This window comes from Hemicordylus capensis, chromosome 1 (assembly GCF_027244095.1).
Source record: "Hemicordylus capensis ecotype Gifberg chromosome 1, rHemCap1.1.pri, whole genome shotgun sequence".
Lineage (NCBI taxonomy): Eukaryota > Metazoa > Chordata > Lepidosauria > Squamata > Cordylidae > Hemicordylus > Hemicordylus capensis.
This window is the reverse complement of record NC_069657.1, coordinates 260539530-260564822: the sequence shown is the minus strand read 5'-3', so window position 1 is coordinate 260564822 and position 25293 is coordinate 260539530. Positions and strand designations below refer to the sequence as shown.

At 45.3% G+C, this 25293-nt stretch overlaps 1 protein-coding gene across 2 annotated transcripts in view; it reads left to right on the top strand.

The window, feature by feature from the left end:
- The first annotated feature begins 1283 nt into the window (after positions 1–1283).
- The window catches only part of SLX4IP (SLX4 interacting protein), a 123135-nt gene continuing 99125 nt past the window's right edge, over positions 1284–25293 (top strand). The window contains exons 1-2 of one of the 2 annotated variants that reach the window (XM_053285796.1): positions 1284–1338; positions 23632–23686. In XM_053285796.1, coding sequence (XP_053141771.1) covers positions 23660–23686 — 27 coding nt within the window. In that variant the 5' untranslated portion in view covers positions 1284–1338; positions 23632–23659. Of the gene's footprint in view, positions 1339–1367; positions 2263–23631; positions 23687–25293 lie in introns of those variants that run through there. The other variant, XM_053285795.1, reaches the window with a different exon arrangement.

Here is a 25293-nt window from a genome sequence, read left to right as displayed (position 1 = left end):
TGTTTCTTCCTCCAGTAGCATCTGGATCCTCGTGATTATGGAGCGACCAATAATTATTTATAATCCCAGCCCATTCCATTCTGGATGGGTTCTGGCTGGGATGGGGCAAATAAAAGCATAATGCTGGAAGCATTGCAGGTCTAAAACATTGTTTCCATGTGCTTCTCACAGGGATTCTCAATGCTGGGTCCCCAGATGTTATCCGACTTCAACTCCCATAATCCCCAGATCCAGTGGCCTTTGGTTGGGGATTATGGGAGTTGAAGTCCAATGACATCTAGGGTCTCAAAAGTTGAGAATCCCTGTTCTAACACATTCCACTGTTTTGTTTTATTGTCCCTGTTTTATCTGAAAAGGGCTCATTCCAGTCTGTCACATTCCATTCTGGCTTTTAGACCATACTCTTGCATGACCACTCACAGTAGAAATGCTGTGATTCAGTGTATGTTTACTTGGGTATAAGTCCCAGTTGCACTTGCTTCAGATTAACTGTCGACTAAGAATGCATAAAGAGACACACTAATGCCTGAGTGTTTTCCTCCTCACCTTTTAAAATTTGTTCTTGACCATGTTTACTCTGAAGCAAAGCTGTAATCAGCGTGTACATATCTGAGAGTAAGCCTCACAGTAAAGCATCATTTTTATCATAATCATCATTTTAATAAATAAATAAATAAATTTTTATTATTACATACTTATCCTATTCTTCTTCCAAAACACAGTGATGTACACGGTCTCCCAGTTATTATTAGAATTTACATGTCTTTATCCTATTCTTCTTCCAAGCAGAGTGATGTATATGGGCTCCCAATTGACTTTCACCATTTTATTCTGTCAAGTATTTCAGGCTGAATTTCAGACTGGTCTAGTAATGGCACCCTGTCATCTTTATGGCGGAATGGGAATTTGCCTCAAGGGTTAAACCATCCTACATCTCTATGTTTTTCATTTCTGCTTAATTATACCTCCTCAGGAGTCAATCTAATTAACTGTAAGTGTCTTTTCAATCACAGTGTACAATCCAGTGCACAGTTAGCTGGGAGTAAGCCACACTCAATACAGTGGGATTCACATTTAGGTAAACATGCAGAGATCAACCTTTTAGTCTCTCCTTTTGGATTACTGATTATAATTTGCGTCTCCCGTCCCCAAATTAAACGGGCAAGCAATTGCTCGACTGGTGGAAATATAGAGAGCTATTGGCTGTCGCTCATCACGTGAGGTAGAATAGCAACCCTATTCAAAGCACCCGGATGTGTGTTTAAAATAAATAAAAGAGGGGTCGACATTTTTGAATGGGGCAGAAGAGCATCACACCGTGCTTTCTTAGCGTCTGTGGTAGGAGGCTTATATATTACACGCCATTTTGATGTGGGCGGAGGGGAGCCGGTATCGCGGGGGGGAGTTATTTTGCTTGCAGATTTCCTGGGCAGCTGCTCATAGGAAACCATGTACAAAAACACGGACTGTCGTTGCGGCGATGTCTCTGCAGCCCCCGCCCAAGTAGAGACAAAGACAGAAGTTCATGTTTTCAAAGTCAAGCCTTCTGGCAGGGGAAACGTATGAAGAGTTGACCTGCAAATGACGGCTGTGTGTGTGTTTCTAAAGAATCGATCTGCAAATGCTTCTTGTGCGAGAAGAATACGCTGTCCCCGGATGGCAGATTAGGAGAGGACGGAGGTTGCGGCGGAGAGAGATCATAGATGATGTCCAGACGGCAACTCGGGGGCGAATGGGGAATGGTGGTGTGAGAGAGTGACTTAGGACCACTCTGCAGTGTAGCCCCTTGTTAATGTCATCACGCTGCAGGTCGGGCGGGGAGAAAGGACTGAGGCAGAGTGATTTACCCTGGACTACATGGCAGGGTTGGCGTAAGCCACTGTGCCTCAGCCCTGCCCCTCTCCCTGAACCGCAGCATGGAGATATTAACGAGGAACTACACTGCAGGATGATGATCTCGGCTACCTCCATATATCGGAAGGTAGCGCTGGACTGGAAGGGGAGCGACTCCCAACAGCACCTAATGTAACCCAGCTAAATCAGATTAAGCAACTGTAACGTCATCGCCTCCCTAGACTCCAGCACCCGCCAACCCAAAAGCTGACTTGCATAAAGAGAATTTATCCTCTCGCCGCTCTAGGCGTTTCCAAATACAACCGGAAACCGGCGGCGGCTTTGTGTGCGTAAATCATTCATCGTTTCCTCTCCTTTTGGGGCTTCCTGAAGAGGTAATGGGTCGGAGTCTGAGGATGGTTTGATCCGGTGAGTTGCGAAGCAGTCCACCTCCGGCCACCTTGCCCAGTTTGCTGGTGTTTCCCCCTAGCCTTGGAATTCTTTTCTTAAACATTCCGAACCTGGACTTTGATTGATTGATTGAGTGCCGTCAAGTCGGTGTCGACTGTTAGGGACCACATAGATAGATTCTCTCCAGGATGAGGACTGCCATTACTCTATTTTTATTCCTGATAGCGGACCGCTACATATGTGTCTAATTGCTTTGCAAGGTGTGTTTCAGTGAGGGGAGGGCCGATCTTTGTACCTGGCTGCCGCCCATTTGGGAAACCCTCGACTTACACCTTTCTTTTTTTTCCGGTCGTTGCGTGGTATCTGCAGATCCACCAACATTCCCAAACAGAACCAGAAATCCCCAGTGGCGGTGAGTCTGCCGCAGTTTCTGCTGTGCCATCTCCCCCTTCCACCTCCGAGTCTTTTATAATGTGGGGGGAATGAGCGTGCACCGGAGCTTTTCTTGCAGGCAGCCTCTCTTTCTTGGGACTCTTAACTCCACTCTCGCCTACTACACGTGCTCAGAGCAAGGCAAAATGCTCCTGCCCTCCAGAGGAGGAAAAGAAAATGGAGCCACTTTCCTGCTCTATCCTTTTGCCAGTTTCACTTTTAGGTTCCCTGTTATTTTTTTGCTCTATGGTTTCTGTTCCTGTCTGCAAATTCCTACTGCAGATAGAACTGCAGTCCCGACACAGAAAACCAGGAGCCTTACCAGAATGCCAGATTTAATATGGGAGGAAGTGGTCAACAAACATCAGGACCAGGGGTGTAGCTATAATTGAATGGATGGGTTCAAAGACCACCCCCCCCTCCATCCATCCCTATTATATTCATTATCTCTCTTACTCTGAGGGGCTGTGGGGGAGAAGGGTGAGCCTGGGCCCCTCTCTCCCGTAGCTATGTCCCTGAGATTCAGGACAACTTAGGATGAGAATAGTCAAAGAAGAAATAAACAGAAACAAAATATTTCCAGGCATAATTTGGAGTAAGCAAGGGCTGTTTATATTCCTATATCTTATGAAGTTTGGCTACGGTTCCTTAGTTTCTTCCTAGCAGGGATAGTAGGGATGTGCACGAATGGTCTTCGGCACCAGCGGGGGTAGTACTTTAAGGGCGGGGGAGGGTGTACTCACCCCCCCGCCGCATTTCCCCCACCGGCGCTCTGTAAATTTCAAGCCCCTCGGGGTGACAACCTTCCTCCCTGCCGTCCCGTTCCCCCCGTCGGCCGGAATTGGCCGGAGGTTGCGAGCGCCCGTGCGCCCGTCTGCTGTGTGCAACTCCCGGCCACTTCCGGCTGACGGGAACGGGGCGGCAGGGAGGAACGCTGCCACCCTGAGGGGCTTGAAATTTACAGAGCGCCAATGGGGGAAACGCGGGGGGGGGGGTGAGTACACCCTCCCCTGCCCTTAAAGTACTACCCCCGCCGGTGCCAAAACACCGAATACCGCCCCAGTGCCGAAACGTTTCGGGCACATGCCTAAGGGATAGTTCATACTGCATGCTCTCCCTGCCATCCTTCTGGTTCATTTTTGGCCATTGGGGTTGCAGAGGACGTGGGTGCCCCACCTCATCTTTCCTATTCAAATGTGTAGGTAGAGAAGGAGCAGGTATGTGAACATGTGTGGTGGAGACCCTAGATTATTTTAAACCTTTGCTATTTTTTTTTTTTAAAATCATAAAAGTTTGGTTCATTTAAAAACAATAATTTAGGCTGCCACATGTCTCTCTAGCATGCTACAAGTCCCCTCCCCGCCACATAGAGATTAATGGAAAATTATAAAAAATTGAAAGTTGAGAAGGGCTAGCCATGGAGCTCTGAAAGCAGGCACAGTGTACTAAATTTGAAGCCAATGGGTCAGTCAGTTTATTTTAAATAATTTTTTTAGATGGGGGGTATTTCCCTTTTTTGGGGTGGCTTTTTAGCCTACTTTCCGGTAGGCTTATGAGATCACCTGGCTGTGTGTGTGTGTGTCCCTATCAACTTCGCAATGTCTGGACCAATATAAATCTGGTATAGTTGTAGGGACTTATAGAGACACTTCAGTGGCATAGTTTGAGATGATGTCATTCACCCCAATTCAGTATGGTGGATGTATAAATGTTTGAGACGCAAGCGGGCTAATTTGTGAACCACCTAATTGATTTGAACGAAATTTGCTACAGCTGTAGGGACACATAAGGATGGCTTAATGGCATAGTTTGTGATGTTGTCATCCACCCTGATTTCAGATGGCGGATGTGTAAACATTTGAGGTGCATATGGAGCTAATTTGTGGACTATATAACCAGTTTGAACCAAATATGGTACAATTGTAGAGAGTGACACACAGGGACACCTCAACGGCATAGTTTGATGATGTCACCCACCCCAATTCAAGATGGCAGACATGTGAACATTTGAGGCGCAATTGGGCTAACTTGTGAACTACCTAACCGACTTGAACCAAATTTGCTATAGGTGTAGGGACACTTATGGACACCCGAAGGTCATAATTTGTAATGATGCCATCCACCCTGATTCGAGATGGTGGACACGTGAACTTTTGTGGTGCACATGCCACCAGGTGGCAGGCTTGTGCAAGATCAACGGGGAAATTTAAAAAAAAGGTGAAGCACTTTCCTTGCTTATAAATTCATTAAATATCAATCGATTGACCCATTGGCTTCAAATTTAATAGACAAAATCCTGCTATCCCCTTAGTGATGGATAGTTATAGGCCAGTCTCCAGTCTCCCTTGGTTGGGCAAGTTGATTGAGAGGGTGGTGCTCAAACAGCTCCAGGCGGTTTTGGAGGAAACTGATTATCTAGACCCATTTCAAACTGGCTTTAGAGCTGGCTATGGGATTGAGATAGCCTTGGTCGGCCTGATTGATGACCTTTACTTGGGAATTGACAGAGGGAGTGTGACTATGCTGGTTCTTTTGGATCTCTTGGCGGCGTTCGATACCATTGACCATGGTATCCTTCTTGATCGCCTGGGGGAGTTGGGGATAGGAGGCACTACTTTGCAGTGGTTCTGCTCTTATCTCTCAGGTAAATTCCAGATGGTATAGCTTGGTGACAGTTGCTCCTCAAAACAGGAACTGTTATATGGAGTCCCTCAGGGCTCCATTCTGTCACCAATACTTTTTAATATCTACATGAAACCGCTGGTGAGGTCATCGGAAGATTTGGTGCTGGGTGTTATCAGTATGCTGATGACACCCAAATCTACTACTCCTTATCAACTTTATCATCAGGAAATGACATTCATTCCCTAAATGCCTGCCTACAGGCATTAATGGGCTGGATGAGGAATAACAAATTGAAACTGAATCCAAGCAAGATGCTCATTGTAGGGGCTCAGAATTTGAGGGATGAGTTAGAGCTTGCTGTGCTGGATGTGGTTGCACTCCCCCAGAAGAAGTAGGTATGCAGCTTGGGAGTCCTGGACCCAGGCCTCACCCTGGTATCTCAGGTGGAGGAAATGGCCAGGAGTGCTTTTTGGACTGCTGCGTCCATTCCTTGAAGAGGACAACCTCAAAACAGTGGTGCACCAGCTGGTAACCTCCAGGCTTGACTATTGCAATGCGTTCTACCCGGGGCTGCCTTTGTACGTAGTTTGGAAACTTTAGTTAGTTCAAAATGCAGCAGCCAGATTGGTCTCTTGGGCAACTTGGAGAGACCACATTATGCCTGTTTTGAAACAGTTGCACTGGCTGCCAATATGTTTCTGGGAAAAATACAAAGTACTGGTTATTACCTTTAAAACCCTGAACAGCTTGGATCCGAGTTATCTTAGAGCGCGCCTTCTTCTACACGATCTCCACAGCACATTAAGGTCATCTGAGGAGGTCCATCTCCAGTTACCACCAGCACATCTGGTAGCAACTCAGAGGCGGGCCTTCTCTGTAGCTGCTCCTCGGCTGTAGAATGCACTCCTGGCAGAAATCCATAGTTCATTGTTGGCCTTCATGACAGCCCTTAAAACCTGTCTGTTTGGCCTGGCCTTCCAGGGTTTTTAAACTGTTTTAAATGTTTTAATTATGGTTTTATGTTGTTTTTACAGTTTTTAATTTAAACAGTTAATTGATTTTAGTTTTATTTTAATGTAAGCCGCCTTGAGCCACTTTTGGAAGGGTGGTACAGAAATGAAATAAATAAATACTGTGCTAGAACTGTGCCTGATTTCAGAGCTCCGTGATTTGCCTTTCCCAACTTACAATTCCCCCCCCCAATTTTCCATTGATCTCTATGTTCAAATACCTTGTAGAGGTATGTGGCAGCCTTGTGCAAGACCCATAAAAATAATAATTTGAAAAAATGAGTCAAGGTTTTCAGGAAGGAAGAATTTTTTACATTCATGAAAAGAAGAAAAAGGAATGAATGAATGGAAGTTGATTCCAGGGCACAGGAAACAAGTCTGCTCAGAGTGCTATCTTGTCAGCAGACACTCTGTAAATCACACCTCCATTGCCTCTTGATTCACTTTATCTGTGGGGTCTTTCCACATATCAGAATCATATTCTACCACATGACGGAGTATCCCAGGAAAGCGTTTTAGAAAGTGCGACTATTTTTGGATGCAGATATTCTGAGTTAAGTTCTATTCATAAAGATAAAACCAGAATAATTCTGCTTGCTATATGAACAGCACCTTGCTCTCTCAGTACTGAATCCTGCCCTCATATGAACGCACCCCAAGACTCAGCGTGTAAAAGCACGATAAGCCCTGTGCAGAAAAACTCAAGGACATGTAGGTACATTACGTGATAGCCAAGGTACCCTAGTGTGTCAAAAAGTGAAAGCTACACGCCACCAACTTCCTGGCAAGTGCCTACTGCTCTCAGGTACACATCTCCCAAAAAACATTTACTCTATGTTTACAGTAGCAAATACTTATGCTCCACTTGTGTCTGTGTAATGTAAAGCAGACTCTTATCTCAGAGACATAAATGATGCCGAATGAACATGGGTCTGCGGCATCCTTCTTCCCTTTAACAATCAGTGCCAGCAGCCTGGATGGATGTGTAGGATTTTATAATGGGATGTGATTCTGCATGGGTGTGGCACCCAGGTATGAAGCCCAGCCCCTGACCCCCCCCCATATTTTAAAAGAATGATGCTCAGTATTAGGCTTGTGCCCAAAACGTTTTGGAGGCCATTATGAAGGCGGAAGTCGTGAGCGCGTATGTGCCCGTCGTGCGTGCGCACGCACACGGCAGAAGGGTGCTCGCACGCACAATGGGCGCATGCGTGCTTGTGACTTCCGGCGACTTCTGGCTGACGGGGGAAACGGGGCGGCAGGGAGGAATGCTGCCGCCCCGAGGGGCTTAAAATCAACAGCGTGCCGGCGGGGGAAATGCGGCGGGAGGGGTGAGTACACCCTCCCCCGCCCTTAAAGTGCTATCCCCGTTGGCGCCGAAGATTTTCATGCACATCCCTACTCTGTATATGCCCAGAGGTGAAGGCATTTCTCACCCCACTCTGAATTCTCGGGGTGGGGGGAGGCACGTGCTAACAGAAAGAGTGGCTAGACTCATAGAATTGATTATGTACGCCATCTAGCCCAACAACCTGCTCAGTGCAGGAATTCCAGGACTAGAGCACCCCCAACAGAGGACTGTCCAGCTGTGCTTGAAAACCTCCAGCAAGGAAGAGCTCATTGTGGTCCTAGGTAACCGGTTTCATTGTAAGAAGTTCCTCCTAACACTGAGCAAAGCCTTCTCTTCATGTAGGAAGAGGAAGAGCGGGATATAAAATGTAGTAGTAATAATAATAATAATAATAATCGACATAGCAATACCAGGGGATAGCAGAATAGAAGAAAAAGAAATAGAAAAAATCACCAAAGACAAAGATCTACAAATTGAAATTGAAAGGCTGTGGCAGAAGAAGACCAAAATAATCCCAGTGGTCATTGGCACCCTGGGTGCAGTTCCAAAAGACCTTGGAGAGCACCTCAACACCATAGGGGCCACAGAAATCACCATCAGCCAATTACAAAAAGCAGCTTTACTGGGAACAGCCTATATTTTGTGACGATATCTATAACAATTGACAATAAAATTCTGGCATCCCAGGTCCTTGGGAAGGACTCGATGTCTGGATAAAACAAACCAGTCAATAACACCTGTCTGACTGTGTAAACAAGAAATCATAATAAAAAAATAATAATAATAAATTAATGTAACTCAAGCCCATTAGATTCACTCCTGCCCTCTGGAGTGGCAGAGAACAAGTCAGCTGCTTCTCCTGTGTGACAGCCCTTCAAGTATGTCAGGAATACCGTGTGTTGTGTCCCTGTCCCCCCCGACCCCGGTCCCACCTTTTCTCCCGGTGAAATGTTCCCAGTTGCTTTAGATTTGTTTATCAGGCCTCTAAAACATTTTTGTTGCCCTCCTTGGCTGAACCCATTCCAATCTGGTTACATCCTTCTTAAAGTGTGGTGCTGGTACTCCAGATGATATCTGATGTGACAAATGTGGAATAAGTGGAACGATTACTTGGAAACTAAGGTTCTGTGAATAGAGCCTAAAACCACATTAGACCTTTTTTGAAGTTGCATCCAACTGCTGACTTACAAGGCTTTTGGGAGCTCAGACTAGCAGATGAATTGGTACAAAACAGCAGACAAGACCCTAAGCCTAGGTCACCTCTCTCAGCAAGAGCAGGGAGAGCAATCAAGAGGATGCATTAGGAGCTGGAGATCTGAGCAAAATGCCACAATATAAAATTGTGTGCACTTCCCGGAGGAAGAAGAAAGTGGGAACATTGCCAAGTTTATAAAAAGCTGACGCCGGGCTGAACTATAAATCAGGAAGTCCCTGGTTCAAATCTCACCCCTTCATAAACTCATTTTGGTGACTGTCGGTGAACCACTCTCTTTTAACCTTGGCCCTGCATCTGCAATATAGGGATGATAATATAACTTGCCTTACATTGCTCTAAGGGTTATAACAATAATAAAGCGGCTGGTCCAAGTTGTGGACTTGAACCCCTTCCTCTCCCCTCCCCTCCCAGCTTTAGCTACTGAAGAAGCATAGCAGAAGCGTATGGTCCATCTTTCAAATAGTTTCCCAGTATGGCAGCAAGAGATGCAGTGCTAAAGAAGGCAAGGAGCAGTAGGCAGCAGCAAGGAAACATTTGTCGTTTGAAACATTCCTCTGAGATGGCTGCACAGTAGACATTCCAACGAATCACAGGAGTTAGGTCATTGTGTCTGGCACTAGAGGAGCAATGCTTTCTCTTTGGCCACCTTAATAGAGGACTATAAGATTCTGTCTGTGCTAGGCTTGCAGTCTGATGAGTAGGAGGATTTATTATTTTTGGAGAAGCCTCACATACACTGGCTTGTCACAATCCTTAAAACACCCTGTAAGGCAGGTTGCTGGTATGCACTGGGGTGAGAGGGAGATGAGGCTGGCAGCTTGCCTAAGGGCCCCTGGTAGGTTAATGGCAGAAGGGACATTTGAAGCAGGGGCTTCCTGGTTGGTAGCTCAGTCTCCTAGTCATAAGACATAAGCTACAAATCAAGCAATCCCTGGTTCAAATGTCACCTCAGCCATCAACCCACCATGGGGCCTTAGGCAAGCTGCCCTCCTTCTCGTTTCACTTTCCTACCCCCACCCCAGCGCAATATGGGCATCATGGTGCACGTGAAGCACTTTGAATGCTCTGTGCTAAGTGGTTGTATTAAAGGAACCAGAACAGGATTACCTAAGGAGTGGAGCCAAAAGCAAAGTACTCTCCAGAAAACAACCACCTTCACCAAGAAATCGAGGAAATCTTGAAAGCTGGCAGCCGAGGAGAATAATCGAAGCCCGGACAGCAAAGCTCCAATGAAGCCCTCTCTTTCTATGGTAATAATGCTGGTGGACACTAGATGTTGCTGTTGTATTATAAGGACAACTCAAAGAAATGGCTTATAAAGAAATGCCCATTCTTTCTGACTGAAAGGAGAGGGGTATGGAAGGACTTGAGGTTGTTGTCTCCAAGGCAGTAGGCATATCATCAGCTATCACTGAAGCATCGCATTCTCCCTCACTCATTGTTTGTCAAGTGATAAAGCCTGCTAAGCACTTTATGGAGATAGGAGTCAACCTGGTCCTCTCTGCAGGCTTTTAAATTTTATTTATTTTTATTTATTTTTACATTTCTATCCCGCTTTTCCTCTGAGGAGCTCAAACATGGCTATGTTTATCCTCACAACAACCCTGTGAGGTAGGTTAGGCTGAGAGATACATGACTGGCCCAGAGTCACCCAGTGAGTTTCATGGTTGAATGGAGATTCCAATTTGGGTCTTCCCTGTCCTAGTCCAACACTCTAACCACTCGGCTATGCATTTTGACACAAGGCAATGAGGTGGTTCTCACGACCATCAAAAGGGGGGGGTGGGCTAAGGGAGTCTAGTCCGCTTTTTGGCGGACATGTGCTGCCACGGGAGCCAAGTGGCTCCCGGCAGCAAACTGCCTTAAGTACCCCTCCCCTTAGCCCAGGTTAGCGGAGTGAGTGCTCCGCTAATCGGGGTGAACGGATCGTGTGCTGCCGCGGCCTGGCTCCACACCACGGCAACTCACGAGGAGACCCCCGACCGGGAGGCTGAAAAGCAGCCTCTTGGCTCGGGGGTCCCTCCAGCATGCCCTGCGCGCTCTTCCTGGGTCCGCGCAGCCCCCGAACTCCCAAGCCCCCTGCGGCTCCGTAACGGAGCCGGCAGTCGTGTGGGCAGCCCATCCGGCCGCCCAGGGCAGAATGCAGGATTGTCTGCTAAGCCTGCTCTTCCCGCTCGACCCCATCTGGTGGTTCCTGCTGATTGTGGGAACCGCCTCATTGTAAGGAAGGGAAGGGATGTGGTGCAAGGAGGAAGTCATTTACAAAATAGATGGAAGGATGATCATGAGGACCCAATGCTGTTGCCTTTTAAGGTGAATTTTCTGACCTCTGGCCAGGGTGCCATCAACTCAGATAGGTGGGTACAGGAAAACTTCAGTAATTGCAGGGGTGGTGTTCTCCGACACTGCCACAGATAAGGAAACTGCGAATACCAGACCATTGAAGTTAATGTAATCGCAGGGGTTGGGTTCCTGGAGGCGGGGAAACGTGAAATAAAGTACCCTGTAATGGTCTGGGGGCCTCAAGCAATGCCCCACAAAAACACCCAAATCTGGTTTTTTTTCCCTGCAAATTTTTTATTTTTATTTTTGGCGATTTTTAGACAAAAAAAAATTGGTTTTTTTGACAAAATGAGCTACAAATGGACTCCTATTCACAAAATGGAAGCCAAAAATTTCTGGCTTCCTCCTTTCCATGGATACATGGATTTAACCCCCTTTCCCTCAGTTTTTCCTCGCATATACCTAGTTCAGGTCCCAGTTACCCGACTACAGATACGTGAAACTGCAGATGCCGGATCCGTGAGAAATGAGGTCCTCCTGTTTATGTAAACACAAACTTGAGAACATTCGAATGATCAGTCAGGTTCAAGTTGTAAATTGTTGCACAATTATAAGTCATTCCCTCCTGAAAAAGAACTTGTGAACTGTAAGTGCTCTATAATTTAATCTCTAATGGGAGACAAGGATGCTCTGAGGCCATCAGCTGCCCGTCTCCAGATGAAATCGAGGGCTTAGTCCTCCCTGAGATTTTCTACCCATGTCTGGATTGTGTTACTTCAGACTGCAAGTGGGGATACATAAAATGCTATGCTCCTCCATAAAAAATAAAAATCCCTGCACATAGAAAGCTAGCATATCAGGGAGTATTGTCCTAGCTTTGCCTTCTCTCATTTCATTTTTAAATGTGGGAGAGTATTCCATCATGTTGTTCCCACCCCCATAGTCTGAAGTTGCAAAGGCCATTCTTGGGTTGCTTGCATGAGTGAGAACATGCTCTTAGCTGTTCAAGACAGAAGCATAAAAAAGTCTGTGGAGTGCTGCTCTGGCCAGATTTCAGTGGAATTGCTCTTGCGTTCGGTGCAACATGCTCTAGCTCTCACTGTGCCATAAAACCCCTAATCAGAGGGGCTTTGCTAATGATAGAAACCAGAACAGGGCTGGATGACATAACAAAGCCTGACTCAGGTTATCTTTCTGTTCCCACAGGCATCAATGCAAAAATTATGGGTTGGTAGAGATTTTACAGGATGAGGGCCTGGTCCAATGTGTCTGTTACTATTACTGTTAATCGTTTCTATAAAAATTTTAAAAGATGTGCTAGGTATTTTAAAACCACTCACCTTTATTCTCAACAAGCTTGTGTTAATTCCCATTCTATAGATTTGTTTGTCCAAGCCTATTGGTGCCTGGGCTAAATCAAGATCTTCTGGGTCGCTCTTCTGCTGGTCTGCACTTGCTCTGTGTGAGGGTGTGTTCTTGAACTTTGTGGGCTTGTAACGAGTCTCGTTACACTTATTCATATACACTTGCCCTGGGAAAGTGATCTTCACTATTTTTCAAGTGAGAACCACTTTGGCAGATAGATAGATAGATAGAATGTGAGAGCCATTTCCCACCACACTGAACCCTGTGCAGTGCTGTGCTTTTCCTGACCTGGGTGGTGGCAGCTTTAAGATAAATGGAGCCCCGTTGAGCCCCACTAGGGAAAGTACTGGGAACGGCTATATTTCCCACCGCTTCTTGAGCACCTTTCCCTGATGTCACTGGGGCTCCACAAGGCTCCAATTCACTCAACCCCTCCCCCAGCACTAGGAAAAGCACAGCACTGGTGGGAACCGTTGCTCCTGCATGGTACGGTGGGGAGGGGGCAGTGTGGCGTGTTCAGCTTTGGCCAAAGCTTTGCACAGGCCTAATAAACAATTTGCCAGGGAGCCACACTTTGGGGTTGCTTGGGAGCCCACGGAGGAACACTGCCTTGGGACCTCAAAGCAGTTTCATAAGGCTCCTTCCTTTCTGTTTCTCTGTGAATAGGTAAAGTAAAGTTGCGCCATCGAGTTGGGTTGGTGTTGACCATCGAGTCGGTGTCGACTCTTGGCAACCACAGAGCCCTGTGGTTGTCTTTGTTAGAATACACGAGGGGTTTACCATTGCCATCTCGTCATCTGTGAGATGATGCCTTTCAGCATCTTCCTATTTCACTGCTGCCTGATATAGGCAAGTTATTTCCCTGCTGCTCCACAGCTTTTAAAAATATAAGTTGGCACTCACAAGACTTGCATATTCACAAAACCTACCTGTCTCCTCGGCTCTCCCTTGCTCTTTCAGCCTTGCCCGCTAGGAATGTGCGGATCTAGCTTGACATTCAAAGGTTCAGTGTTGAGCCAGTTCAGTTCGAAGGCTCGAGGTCGGACCAAACCACCCCTTATTCAGTCCGGCCTCGAGCCGAACCCCGCCCTCATCTATTCAGAGGGGTTTGCAATTTTTAAATTTTTTTTAAAAAAAATCTTTAGCCCCTTCGGGGGGCTTCCTCTAAGCTGCGGGGGTGTTTGTGTGTGTGTCCGCGAAGGTTCCCCCTCCCCCTGCTGGCCTCGGTCATCACTGCCGCGGCCCGTTCTGGGGGTGGGGTGGGGTTCGAAGGGGTGCTGGGCAAACTGGACTCTAAATGAACTGGGCCAGCCGGTTCCATGCACATCCCTATTGCTCACCATGTCTGTGCTTCCTAGCATTTGTATCATCTTTTCTTTGCTCAGGAGTGGCACCGCAGCATATTACAGTAGCTTCTTTATTACTGGCAGGACCCTGCCATTAGATTAAAGAGCTCTGGACCATGGAGTTCAGCATCTTGCTTTCCTGTCCTGTGAGGGAGGAGATGCTGCTACTCACCCAGGCCAAGCAAGCATGTGGATAATTACATTTCTAAGCCAGCATAGGAAGATAGCCTCTTTAAAAAAGTGCTTCTAGCACAGGCAACCTGATGACATTTGTCTCCAAGTAGGGCTTTAATTTAAAGTTTCAAAGTAATTGGTTTTTATAAGGACTTGCAGTTCCTGCTTTTGTACTTTGATGCACTTAGATTTGTATCAGGTCTTTCCCATGACAACAGCTTTACAGTCTTGTTTTTAAGAACCTAGTCCCATACTTCTGAATGCAATCACTTAAAAGTGTCTTGTGGCCTGTGAATAATCCTGAAGTCTCGGATAATGTACCACGTGTTATGATGCTTTTGTCTTTGCATCAGATCTTTAGGTGGCAGCCCTTCACAGGACTGGGAGTGGGGGCAAATCAAATTCCTAAGCACCAGTGACTAATTTCAGGCAGGCGGGATTTCCCCCCTGCACTGCTGTAAGTGCTTTACTTGAGTGGTTCATGAATTACTTCTTTATTTTTATATTGGGCATGGTGTGGGAGGCAGTTTATAAAACACATTATTTATAGATGAAAGATGTTCTGAAATGTCCTCTGGAAGGCATATCGTATTTGTCACACTTCTCAGTTCTAGCTAAGAAAAGAGGCTGTGATAATGGCACAGACCACTGGGAAATTAACTGTTGAAACCAGTGTTCTCTCTAATTTCTAGCCTACTTTCCAGTAGGCTTATGACATCACCCCGCATTCTGTGTGTGCTTCCATGTGTCCCACTCCCCCGCCAAATCAAATTTGCAACACCTGGACCAATATGAACCAAATCGGGTACAGCTGTAGGGACACATAGGGCATGGTGTGTGATGATGTTATCCACCTCAATTCAAGATGGTGGCTACATGAATATCTGAAGCACAAGCAGCTAATTTGTGGACTGCCTAACCCATTTGAACTAAATTGGGTACAGTTGCAGTGAGTGACCCACAGGGACTCCGCAATGGTGTAGTTTGTGATGATGTCATGCACACCGATTCAAGATGGTGGACGTGTAAACTTATGAGGTGCAAGTGGGCTAACTTGTGAACCACTTAACTGATTTGAATCAAATTTGCTGCAGGTATAGGGACACATAAGGACACCTCAATGGCATAGTTTGTGATGATGTCATCCACCCCAATCCAAGATGGCGGACACATGAATGTTTGAGGCACAAGTGGGCTAATTTGTGGACTGTCTAACTAATTTTAACCAAATCAGGTACAGTGGTAGTGAGTGACACACAGGGACACCTCAGTGGTGTAGTTTGTGATTATGTCATCCACCCTGATTCAAGATGGCAGAACCATAAACTTTCGAGGCCCAAGTGAGCTCACTTGTGCATCGCTTAACTGATTTGAACCAAATTTGCTACAGCTGAATGGGCACATAGGGATGCCCCAATGGTATAGTTCATGATGATGTCGCCCACCCCGATCCAAGATGGTGGATGCATAAGTGCACTAACTTGAGGACTGTCTAACCGATTTGAACCAAATTTGGAACAACTGTAGTGAGTGACACACAGGGACACCTCAGTGGTGCAGTTTGTCATGATGACATCCACCCCGATTCAAGATGGTGGACACATGAACATTTGAGGCACAAGAGGTCTAACTTGTGGATCTCAATTTGCACCAAATTTAATCCAGATGTAAGGTAAGGTAAAGTGTGCTGTCAAGTCGATTTTGACTCCTGGTGCCTACAGAGCACTGTGGTTTTCTTTGGTATAATACAGGAGGGGTTTACCATTGCCGCCTCCTGCGCAGTATGAGATGATGCCTTTCAGCATCTTTCCTATATTGTTGCTGCCTGATATAGTACCAGCTGGGATTTGAACTGGCAACCTTCTGTTTGTTAGTCAAGCATTTCCCCCTGCGGTACTTAAGGTGGACAGTGAAAGGAAAGTAGGCTGATTAGTTCTTACTTGAACAACTTGTTTTCATCTGTGTGCGGAATGAGTTTTCTTGTGGGCAGCAGGCCTCTTCCTGTGCTAATAGAGGATAAAGAGCATTTGAGAAGGATGATGATAGTGAGGGCAAAATAAAATTCTTGGGGCTGTAGGCATGAAAAGCACTATTTAGATAAAAAGATGGGATGCCAGTTCTATTAGAGAGTGGAAATCTAACAAGCTACACCATAGATGCCAGAGAATATAGCCTGCTGTTTTGGGAATTGCAATATTAAGTTGACTGAGTTAAATTATTCAATTAAAAACTGACTAACCAGACAACAGACATTGTCTGATTAGACATTTTAAAAATGTTTATAATACAAGTACTTATAAAAACTGTAGATTGGAAGCACCATCTAAAAAGAGGCATGCCCTCTTCTCTCTCATACGCAACAGGGAGTGCCTCTCTTGTTAACCCTTGCTATCTGAGCAAAGAAGCACCTTTTAAAGTGGTGATTCTCTTATATTTAGCAGAGGGAGAGCAATTTGCCCTATCCGACCCCAGCACAGCATCCTTCCAGTGGCTGTTTCTGGTGTCAAGTTTATGTTTCTTTTTAGATTGTGAGCCCTTTGGGGACAGGGGACCATCTTATTTGTATATTATTTATTTTTGTATGTAAGCCGCTTTGAGAACTTTGTTTGAAGAGCGGTATATAAAAAATTCTAGTAGTAGTCTTGTGAATCTTCTAAAAACAAAGAATGCTTTTTGCTTCAGAACAATTTTTATTTATATGCAGATTGATTAATTTGAATGAATTTGTTAAATCTTATAAGGTTTATCAGTTAAAATTTCTTTGTTGGTGATAGCCCCACTCCTTTTACAAACTAGGTTTTATATTTCTACCTTCAGCAAGTTCAAGAAATAGGCCGAAATAAACCAATACATACATACAGTTCAAGAAATAGATGCCTTGTTTCTTAATCAGTTAGAATTAATGCACTTTGCCACAAATTACAGCAACAGGAGTGATAACACGAATACAAGTGAAACTTAGTTGTAGAAAAGCAGATGGTTTTTGAAGTCTGAAGATGTAGCTGGCAATTCCTGAGGTAGGAACACTTAGGTGATAGATAAATTGCTTATCACATTTCAGAAATGATGTAAAAACCCCAGCATGAACAACATTATTCTGAGGTTAAGTTGTGAAATATTTATGGTTTTGAGGTGTGGAACATGTTCAAGGTGTGAAGAAAAAGTGCTCTGAAGAGACCTGATAGTTGGCTGTTGATCAATACCTCTCCTTGTTGCTGCATTCAGATTAGAGAAGAAATTGTTCCCCCGTGTCAAATTGAAGTGTGACCCTTTTAGTTAGGGGTTGTGTGTGCGCCTTCTGCCCTAGCATGTGACTTGACTCACTAGTTTGAGTAATGTAAAGGCTTCAGTTCTGCAAGCCCCTTGATCTGGATTTGTGGTTTAATCTGTGACAAACAGATCTGTGACAAGCATAAAGGATCAATCTGCTTTATGATCGAGAGAGGGCATGATTGTTTTGTAGGTTGTTCCAGCCCTTTGATTAACTTCTGTGCATTTGAGCATAAGCAAGATTGGAGTAGTCCACCCAACGGCACTGTGGGAAATGACTTGCCTAGAGAGCAAGAGGTTGCTGGTTTGAATCCTCGCTGGTATGTTTCCTGTATTGGGCAGCAGCAATATAGGAAGGTGCTGAAAGGCATCATCTCATCCTACGTGGGAGATGGCAATGGTAAACCCCCTCCTGTATTCTACCAAAGAAAACCACAGGGCTCTGTGGTCGCCAGGAGTCGACACCGACTTGATGGGCACAGCAACAAGAAGATTGGAGTAGCTCTTAGTGAACTTGAGGGCAACTTGACTCAGCCATTGGATGGCGTGGCTGCTCTCTAGTGTGCAGCAGAGTAGGAGACTGTCTTCTTCTCAGACATTTTAACAATCTTGTTTTCATGAAACTGTGCTATGATGCTGTCTTATGATGCTGTGACACATGACAGGAGTGCAAGATAAAGCTATGTGAATGCTCGGAGGGAAACTTGTCTTTGTTTCCCTGCCCTCCCCCGACACAAGTCTAGGAATTGAAAAATGGTTGTCTCTTAGAATGATGCATGGTTTAAAAATATTTCTACCTCTTCTTGCTCATTGCTCTTTCGTAATGCTAAGAACCATGTCATATGAAGATGTTTTTATTCATTATTTATATTTTTATGCCGCCCTTGTCCTAAGACCCCAGGACGGTGAACAACAAGGTAAAAACAACAACAAAGCTTCAATTTAAAAAAAACCCTGATAAAATAAAACAAAACATGTTCAAAAGAGAGTTGGGGCCCATCCATTGGCCAAAAACCTGTATAAAAAGTGTGGTCTTCAATTTCTTCCAAAAATATTTTATGTAAGACATTGAAAAATATTAAATAATTACTGTATACAATTCTAATTCTGCACAGTATAGAGTTATAGATAACACTCAAATCCCAGAGGCATTTTGGCCTTTGCCCCTTACAGGATGCACAGACACAGACCTAGAGCTTTCCTAGGGGCCTTCTTTGCTTGTGAATTGTTGCCTGCTTTCTTTCGGCCAGCCTTCCTCTTTGCTCTGGAGCATCGTGGTTATTCTGTTCCCCTGATTAGGCCCCTGTTGATCTTGGAGATATTCTCTCACCTTAAAGAACTGAAAAGCCATGTTTTACCCTCCTACAGGAAAACAAGCAGCCTGCTGCCCTGCTTGCTTGGGTGGAGGGAGTTAAAACAAAGTGAAGGGAGGCATATGCTGCAAAAGGCTTGTTGTGGGTAGCGAAGTTTCAGGAGAAACATGAACATTTAAACTGGATAGCTTGGAATCCATTTCCTCCTGCTCCCATCCCTTCTTGGCACTAAGATAAGAACATAAGGACAGCTCTGCTGGATCAGGCTCAAGGCTTATGTAATCCAGCATCCTGTTTCACACAGTGGCCCAACGGAAGCCTAGGAAGATGCATAGGTAGAAGTACATAAACCGCATATTACAGGTACTACATAGATCTGTAATTACTGTTTAATATACAGGCACTCCTCGAGTTACAAATGTCTGACTTACAAACATCTATTTGTACAAACAAAGCTCCATAACATATTACATTAAGGAAGTCCCCTACTTACAAATGCCAACCCACACATGCAGATTGTTGCTCATGGGAACAATGTGTGTTCTGAGTTATGAACATGCAACTTACAAGCGGATTTTTGGAACACAATGCATTTATATGTTGGGAACTTCCTATTGTTTAGTATATATTAAATGTCTTAAATGTAAGACATTTAAAAATATAGATTCCTTAGTTCTAGTTTTAAAAAGGAAAATCTGATCTGCCAATCTAAGCTGTACATAGTTCATTAATGGTAAAGTGTGCCATCAAGTCGATTTCGACTCCTGGCGCCCACAGAGCCCTGTGGTTTCCTCTGGTAGAATACAGGAGGGGTTTACCATTGCCTCCTCCCACGCAGCTTGAGATGATGCCTTTCAGCATCTTCCTATATTGCTGCTGCCTGACATAGTATCAGCGGGGATTTGAACCGGCAACCTTCTGCTTGTTAGTCAAGCATTTCCCCGCTGTTCATTATGTAACTTTAAAACAGCTTTTAAAATATGGTACAGAAATTAGTATTATATAATTTCAATTTTTTCCAACATTAATTAAAAAAGAATTCCCTCATACAGGCCTTGACAAATTTTCTTTGGGTCTTGGAGCCAGCCAAAATATTTAGGAGCGAGACAATGGACAGTTGATAAAATTACTGGACTTGGTGAGAAACATTGTGGAGCAGAGGGTAAATGAGCTTCTCTTTATTATCTTTAAATGTAACACCCTTAGAACAGAAACAGGTCTGCCTGTGAGGAATATTTTATTAAATAACTCTGCCTCTGAACATCACAGTTTTGGTGCCATAATTAAATTTCTAGACAACATGGCTTCCTGGCACCTGGGATTTGTCTAGCCCTGTTTTCATGGCTTGAAAATTTCTAGACATTTTGCATCTCTAGCAGGAGATACATAGCAAAAGGCTTAAATATTGTCTGAGGGTCCCAAATGTATGCAATTTTGTAAGAATTTGGCCAGATCAGAGCCAAAGTTAATCATATTTAACTTAAGGGGCTATGGCAAACACATACTATTTGGGCCTAGTTCTTATCAAAATTTGAAATCTGTACTGTACACCAAAGCGTCAGTTTCCACCACTTTTGCTGAAGCTGTGGCAACTTTGATCAGATCTCCTTGAAATTAGGCACATTTGTAGGCCTCATCAAGTAGTTCACACACATCATGTTTCAAGCTATTAGCTCAACAGTTGTTCTATTTATAAGCAATATACTTTTAAGGCTTATAATGGAGTAACTTTTTTATGCTACTCATTTAATTAAAGGGGCCCTCTCGTGCCCCTTTAATACATATATACACTCTCTCATGCACACACTCCTGTACATAGAACACTAGCATGCCAGGGAGAATGCTAGGCTACAACTCTTTCCCCCAACACGCTAGCTTTCTCCATACAAAAATGGTTCCTGCGTGCAGAAATGGGGGAGAGTTAAGCGGGGAGAGTTGTAACCTAGCTTTCTCCCTGGTATGCCAGTGTTCTATGTTCAGCGGTGGGTATTCATGGGTGTGTGTAGAGGAGCATTCAGTCCTGTGAGCCTCTCCACCTACATTCTGAAGTGGTGCAGTCCAGGTGCAGGTTGAGAAAACAAGACTTTGGATACAGGGTCAACAGACTATAACTCTGCTTCTCCCTGTTTCATATTCTGTTTATCTGGGGCTGTGGATTACACTCACACTCACTCACGATGGGTTGTCTTGGGGCTGGCCTGCCCACTATGCAAACTAAGTTGTTGCCTAGGGGGCCAAGCAGGGAGGGGCACTGACATTCCATCCGTTGGAGTGGGCAGGTGAGTGAGCGGGTGTTCCCCATCCCTGTTGCCTGCCTGGCTGCCCTCTTGCTCTCCTCACCGCCTCCACCTGCCGCTCCTGTCATTATAACGTGCTGCGGCCGGCTGGCTGCCCAGGAGCGGCAGGCGGAGGCAGCCAGGAGAGCAAGTGGGCGGCCAGGTGACAGGGACTGCCCACCCACCAGGAGGGACCTCTCCAGGGGCGTAACAAGGCTGGAGTGGGCCCAGAGACAAAATTTTAAAATGGGCCCCTCGCAGATGCACACACACACTTCACAATATATAGTCATGTGACTTGCCTCATGTGACTTGCCTCTGGGGGGCCCCTCGAGGCGTGGGGGGCCCCCAGGCAGCCGCCTCCCCTTGCCTAATGGTAGTTACGCCCCTGGACCTCTCCTGTGGGCAAAGGGGTGGGGGCTCAACAGCCAGGCTTCCCCTGGGGTGCCACCAACCCTTGCACTGGCACTGGTTGTCCTAGAATTGTACCTGACTAAACAAATTTCTTCAGTCATTTAGAACTATTTCTTCAGGTCCTATTTCATGATGTTCTTGTTGGGTCCTATGTACAACTTTATTTATTGGTCTTTGCCTAAATTCTCTGTAGCAGTTCTGTCAGAAGAGTTATTGTGGCAGTTAAGCTCCCTCCTGACCATGGAGCTCTCCCTTCTTGCTCCTTACTCTACTGCTTTACTCACCAACCTTTTATCCTGTCCTGTTTTACTTTGAATTCAGAAAACATTTGCTTTTAATTATGCATTATCCCTTATGTCAGAGTCTTAAGTGCCGAAGTGCAAAGATAAGTAATAAACGGATCTGCTCTGTTTTTCCCATGGCTTGAGGAATGTAGAGAGCATTTTGGTTTGTCTGATGAATGTGGCCTGTGTGTTTTCCCTAGCCTGAAGCACGTTTTGGGGGCAGTGTCTAGGGAGTCTGAAGAGAAGCGAAATACTTATGTAGTATTATAGACTGTTTGGAAGTCAGTCAATCTAGGATTGTCTTCTCTATTTAAAAAAAAACAAAAATAACAACCATAAAAATAGTCCACTTCACATTTTCATACATTGTAGGGAAGTGCATGAAACCGGTCCAGCACTCCTTTTCTGGAACGCCAAACCAGTTGGGCCGACCAGTGTCCGAACTGGTTTGAACACCGGGGTGTGTGTGTGTAACTTTAAGAGGCAGGGAAGATGCTGCCTATCTGCCAGCCCCCGCCCCTCTTCTCCTGCTCTCTCCAAAAGTGCAACGTTCCTCCCTGTGCCCCATGCTGTGTCACCACGCAAATGGCCAACAAGTGTGCAACTCAGAATGGCATGCTGTGTGGTGCCTGAGGGAGCAATGATGCCATGCTGGGATGGCAGGGCTATGGCATGGGGCTCAGCTCGATTGCCTCCCTCCCAGGAATGGCTTTGCATAGTGGGCATCAATTCAAATGATGATTTGTCTGTCTTGCTGTACCCCAACATTTTGCATAAGAACATAAGAACAGCCCTGCTGGATCAGGCCCAAGAATGCCCATCTAGTCCAGCATCCTGTTTCGCACAGTGGACCACCAGATGCCGCTGGACGCCACAGGCAGGAGTTGAGGACATGCCCTCTTTCCTGCTATTACTCCACAATGTAATGTGCTACAATTGCATAAGAATCATTGTATTACTCTAGGTGGGAGTGTTAGTGGTGCAGAGGAGGCTGAGAAGGAGGTCTGGTACAGGACTACTCAACTTCGGCCCTCCTGCGGATGTTGGCCTACAATTCCCATCATCTCTGACTATTGGTCATTGTGGCTGGGAATGCTGGGAGCTGTAGTTCAAACATAGGTGGAGGGCTGAAGTTGAGTAGCCCTGGCCTAGTGTATGCCATCCTGATGGGGAGGGGTTGTAACTCAGCGGTAGGGCACCTGCCTTGCATGTAGAAGGTCCCAGGTTCCATCTCTGGCATCTCCAGTTAGGGCTGGGGAAGTCTCCTGCCTAAAACCCAGGAGAGCTGCTTCCAGTCTGGTGATGCAGTGTAAGGCAGCTTCTTGTATTCAAAGCATACAAGTAACATACAGTCATGGGCTTCTCAGCCTTTTGGCTAAGATCAGGTGTAGTGTGTGTACAGTCATGGGAGGACTTTGAATTTGATCAGAACAGCCATCTGTAAATAATTGCCCCCCCTGAATGACTTTTGTCCCCACAGGAGGAAATACTTATGGACCTTGTTTCTTTCTCCCCATGGCTGGGAAAGATGCTGGGGGAGGAGGACTGATCAGAAAAACAGTTTGTGAGGAAAGCATTAAGCCCCTCACTGCTGCTTTGATCAAATATAGATCCTCTTGCAACTGCAATAAAGGTTTTCTTTTTTCAAAGCGTTGGGATAGGCTTCACATGTCTACCACCTCACAGCTAATTTTTAATTAATTAGAAATCGAATAAATAAATAAATACTAATTTGGCCATTCGCTATGAGTTTCCAAGTAATGACAAATGAGTGATGTACAGCGTTCCCTCTAATGGGGATTCCCATATGTTGTTGACTACAACTCCCAGAATACCCACCTGCAATGGCTTTTGCTTGGGAATTCTGGGAGTTGTAGTCCACAACATCTGGGAATCTCTGTTAGAGGGAACACTGGTGATGTACATACGTGTACATAAAGCTTGTCCCCCAAGATTGTGAGCTTTCTGGTGCTTGGGCTTCCAAGTTGACTGTTTTCCTATAGTAATTTATTTTTCATTTTTCTTTAGGCTCCTCCTGAAATTGAAGAGAACTGATATGAACACACACAAATTGGTTATTAAGGTAAGCTGCTCTCCAGAACATGAATAGCAACTGATTATTGGCTTAGTACACTTTTATTACAGTGAAGTGCACAACCTTAAGATTCTAACATACCCCAGTTGAATGGCAGATTAGCATGGGGAATTTTGGCATTGCTCCAGTCAGCTGTTCATGTATAGAGCAGCAGCAAAAAAGCTCTGAAGATCAGTGAAACAAGTATGGGCACTGTAAGAAAGAAGCTGGTGATAGTATATACTGTATGCAGTGCTGTAGCTGTATAGTTTCAGTGGGATGTCAAAGCTGTATTCCACCATTAAAAACCCTGAACATTCTCTCAGTCAGAAGATTCAAACCATCCATCCAATCTGTCTGAAATTTTGTCGAGAAGCAGCTAGGTGACAGTCACTGCTACCTATCCAAATTTGGTGCAGATCCATTGAGAAATTTCTGAGATATAGAAGTTTGAACAAGTTGTTGTAATAAGAACTAATCAGCCTACTTTCCTTTCACTGTCTCTACATATGGACTAAATTTGGTGCAAATCAAGGTCCACAAGGTTAGATCTCTTGTGCCTCAAATGTTCGTGTGTCCACCATCTTGGATCAGGGTGGATGTCATCATGACAAACTGCACCATTGAGGTGCCCCTGTGTGTCTATTCAGCTGTAGCAAATTTGGTTCAAATTGGTTAGACAGTCCTCAAGTTAGTGCACTTGTGCCTCAAAGGTTTATGCATCCATCATCTTGGATCGGGGTGGGTGACATCATCACAAACTACACCATTGGGGCATCCCTATGTGTCCATTCAGCTGTAGCAAATTTGGTTCACATCGGTCAAGCGGTTCACAAGTTAGCTAACTTGTGCCTCAAAAGTTTACAAGTTACAAAGAAGCCATGAGGGCTTCTGTGGGGAGAATAGGCTTAGCCCGCTCTCCCCGCAGATGAGCAGGCTCTTAGCCCTGGGCCACCAAATCAGCTGCCCCGCAGATTACTGGCTCCGTCACGGAGTTGGTAGGGGCTGGGGGGATTGGGGGCCACCTGGCCCCTGGAAGTCCCAGAACACCTTGCGAGAGTGTGCGGGGCATTCTGGAGAGACCTCTGAGGCCCTGAGGTTTGTTTTAGCCTCCCGGTCAGGGGTCTCCTTGCGAGTCGCCGCAGTGCAGAGACGCATCACAGCGTCTCACAACCAAGAAAGTCAGGTTAATGGAGCGCTTGCTCCATTAACCTGGTTTAAGGGGAGGGGTTCTTAGGTGGGTTGGCCACCATGGCCACGGGGCTCGCCCGCGAGCTTGGTGGTTCTCATGATGGGAGAGAACCGGGCTAGGCTCCCTTAGCCAGGGTTCTCCTCCATCATGAGAATAGCCTCTGTGCTTCCTGAAAATACCATCTCCTATAATACACATCTAGGCAGGAAAAAAAAATCAGTCTTCCTTTTGTACAAGTGGGGAGATTTAGTTTTAGTTCAGAAAGAAAAGCACAAAGTGTATAATAGCCGTTGTGTGAGCAGAACACACTTTCCATGCAGAAGGGCACCTTTAGCTCTTCAACCTATTGTTTTTATCATTTTTAGATGATGATGTATTTTAAAAAGCTATGGTTGAGTAATTATTATAAGTTCAATTATTTGAA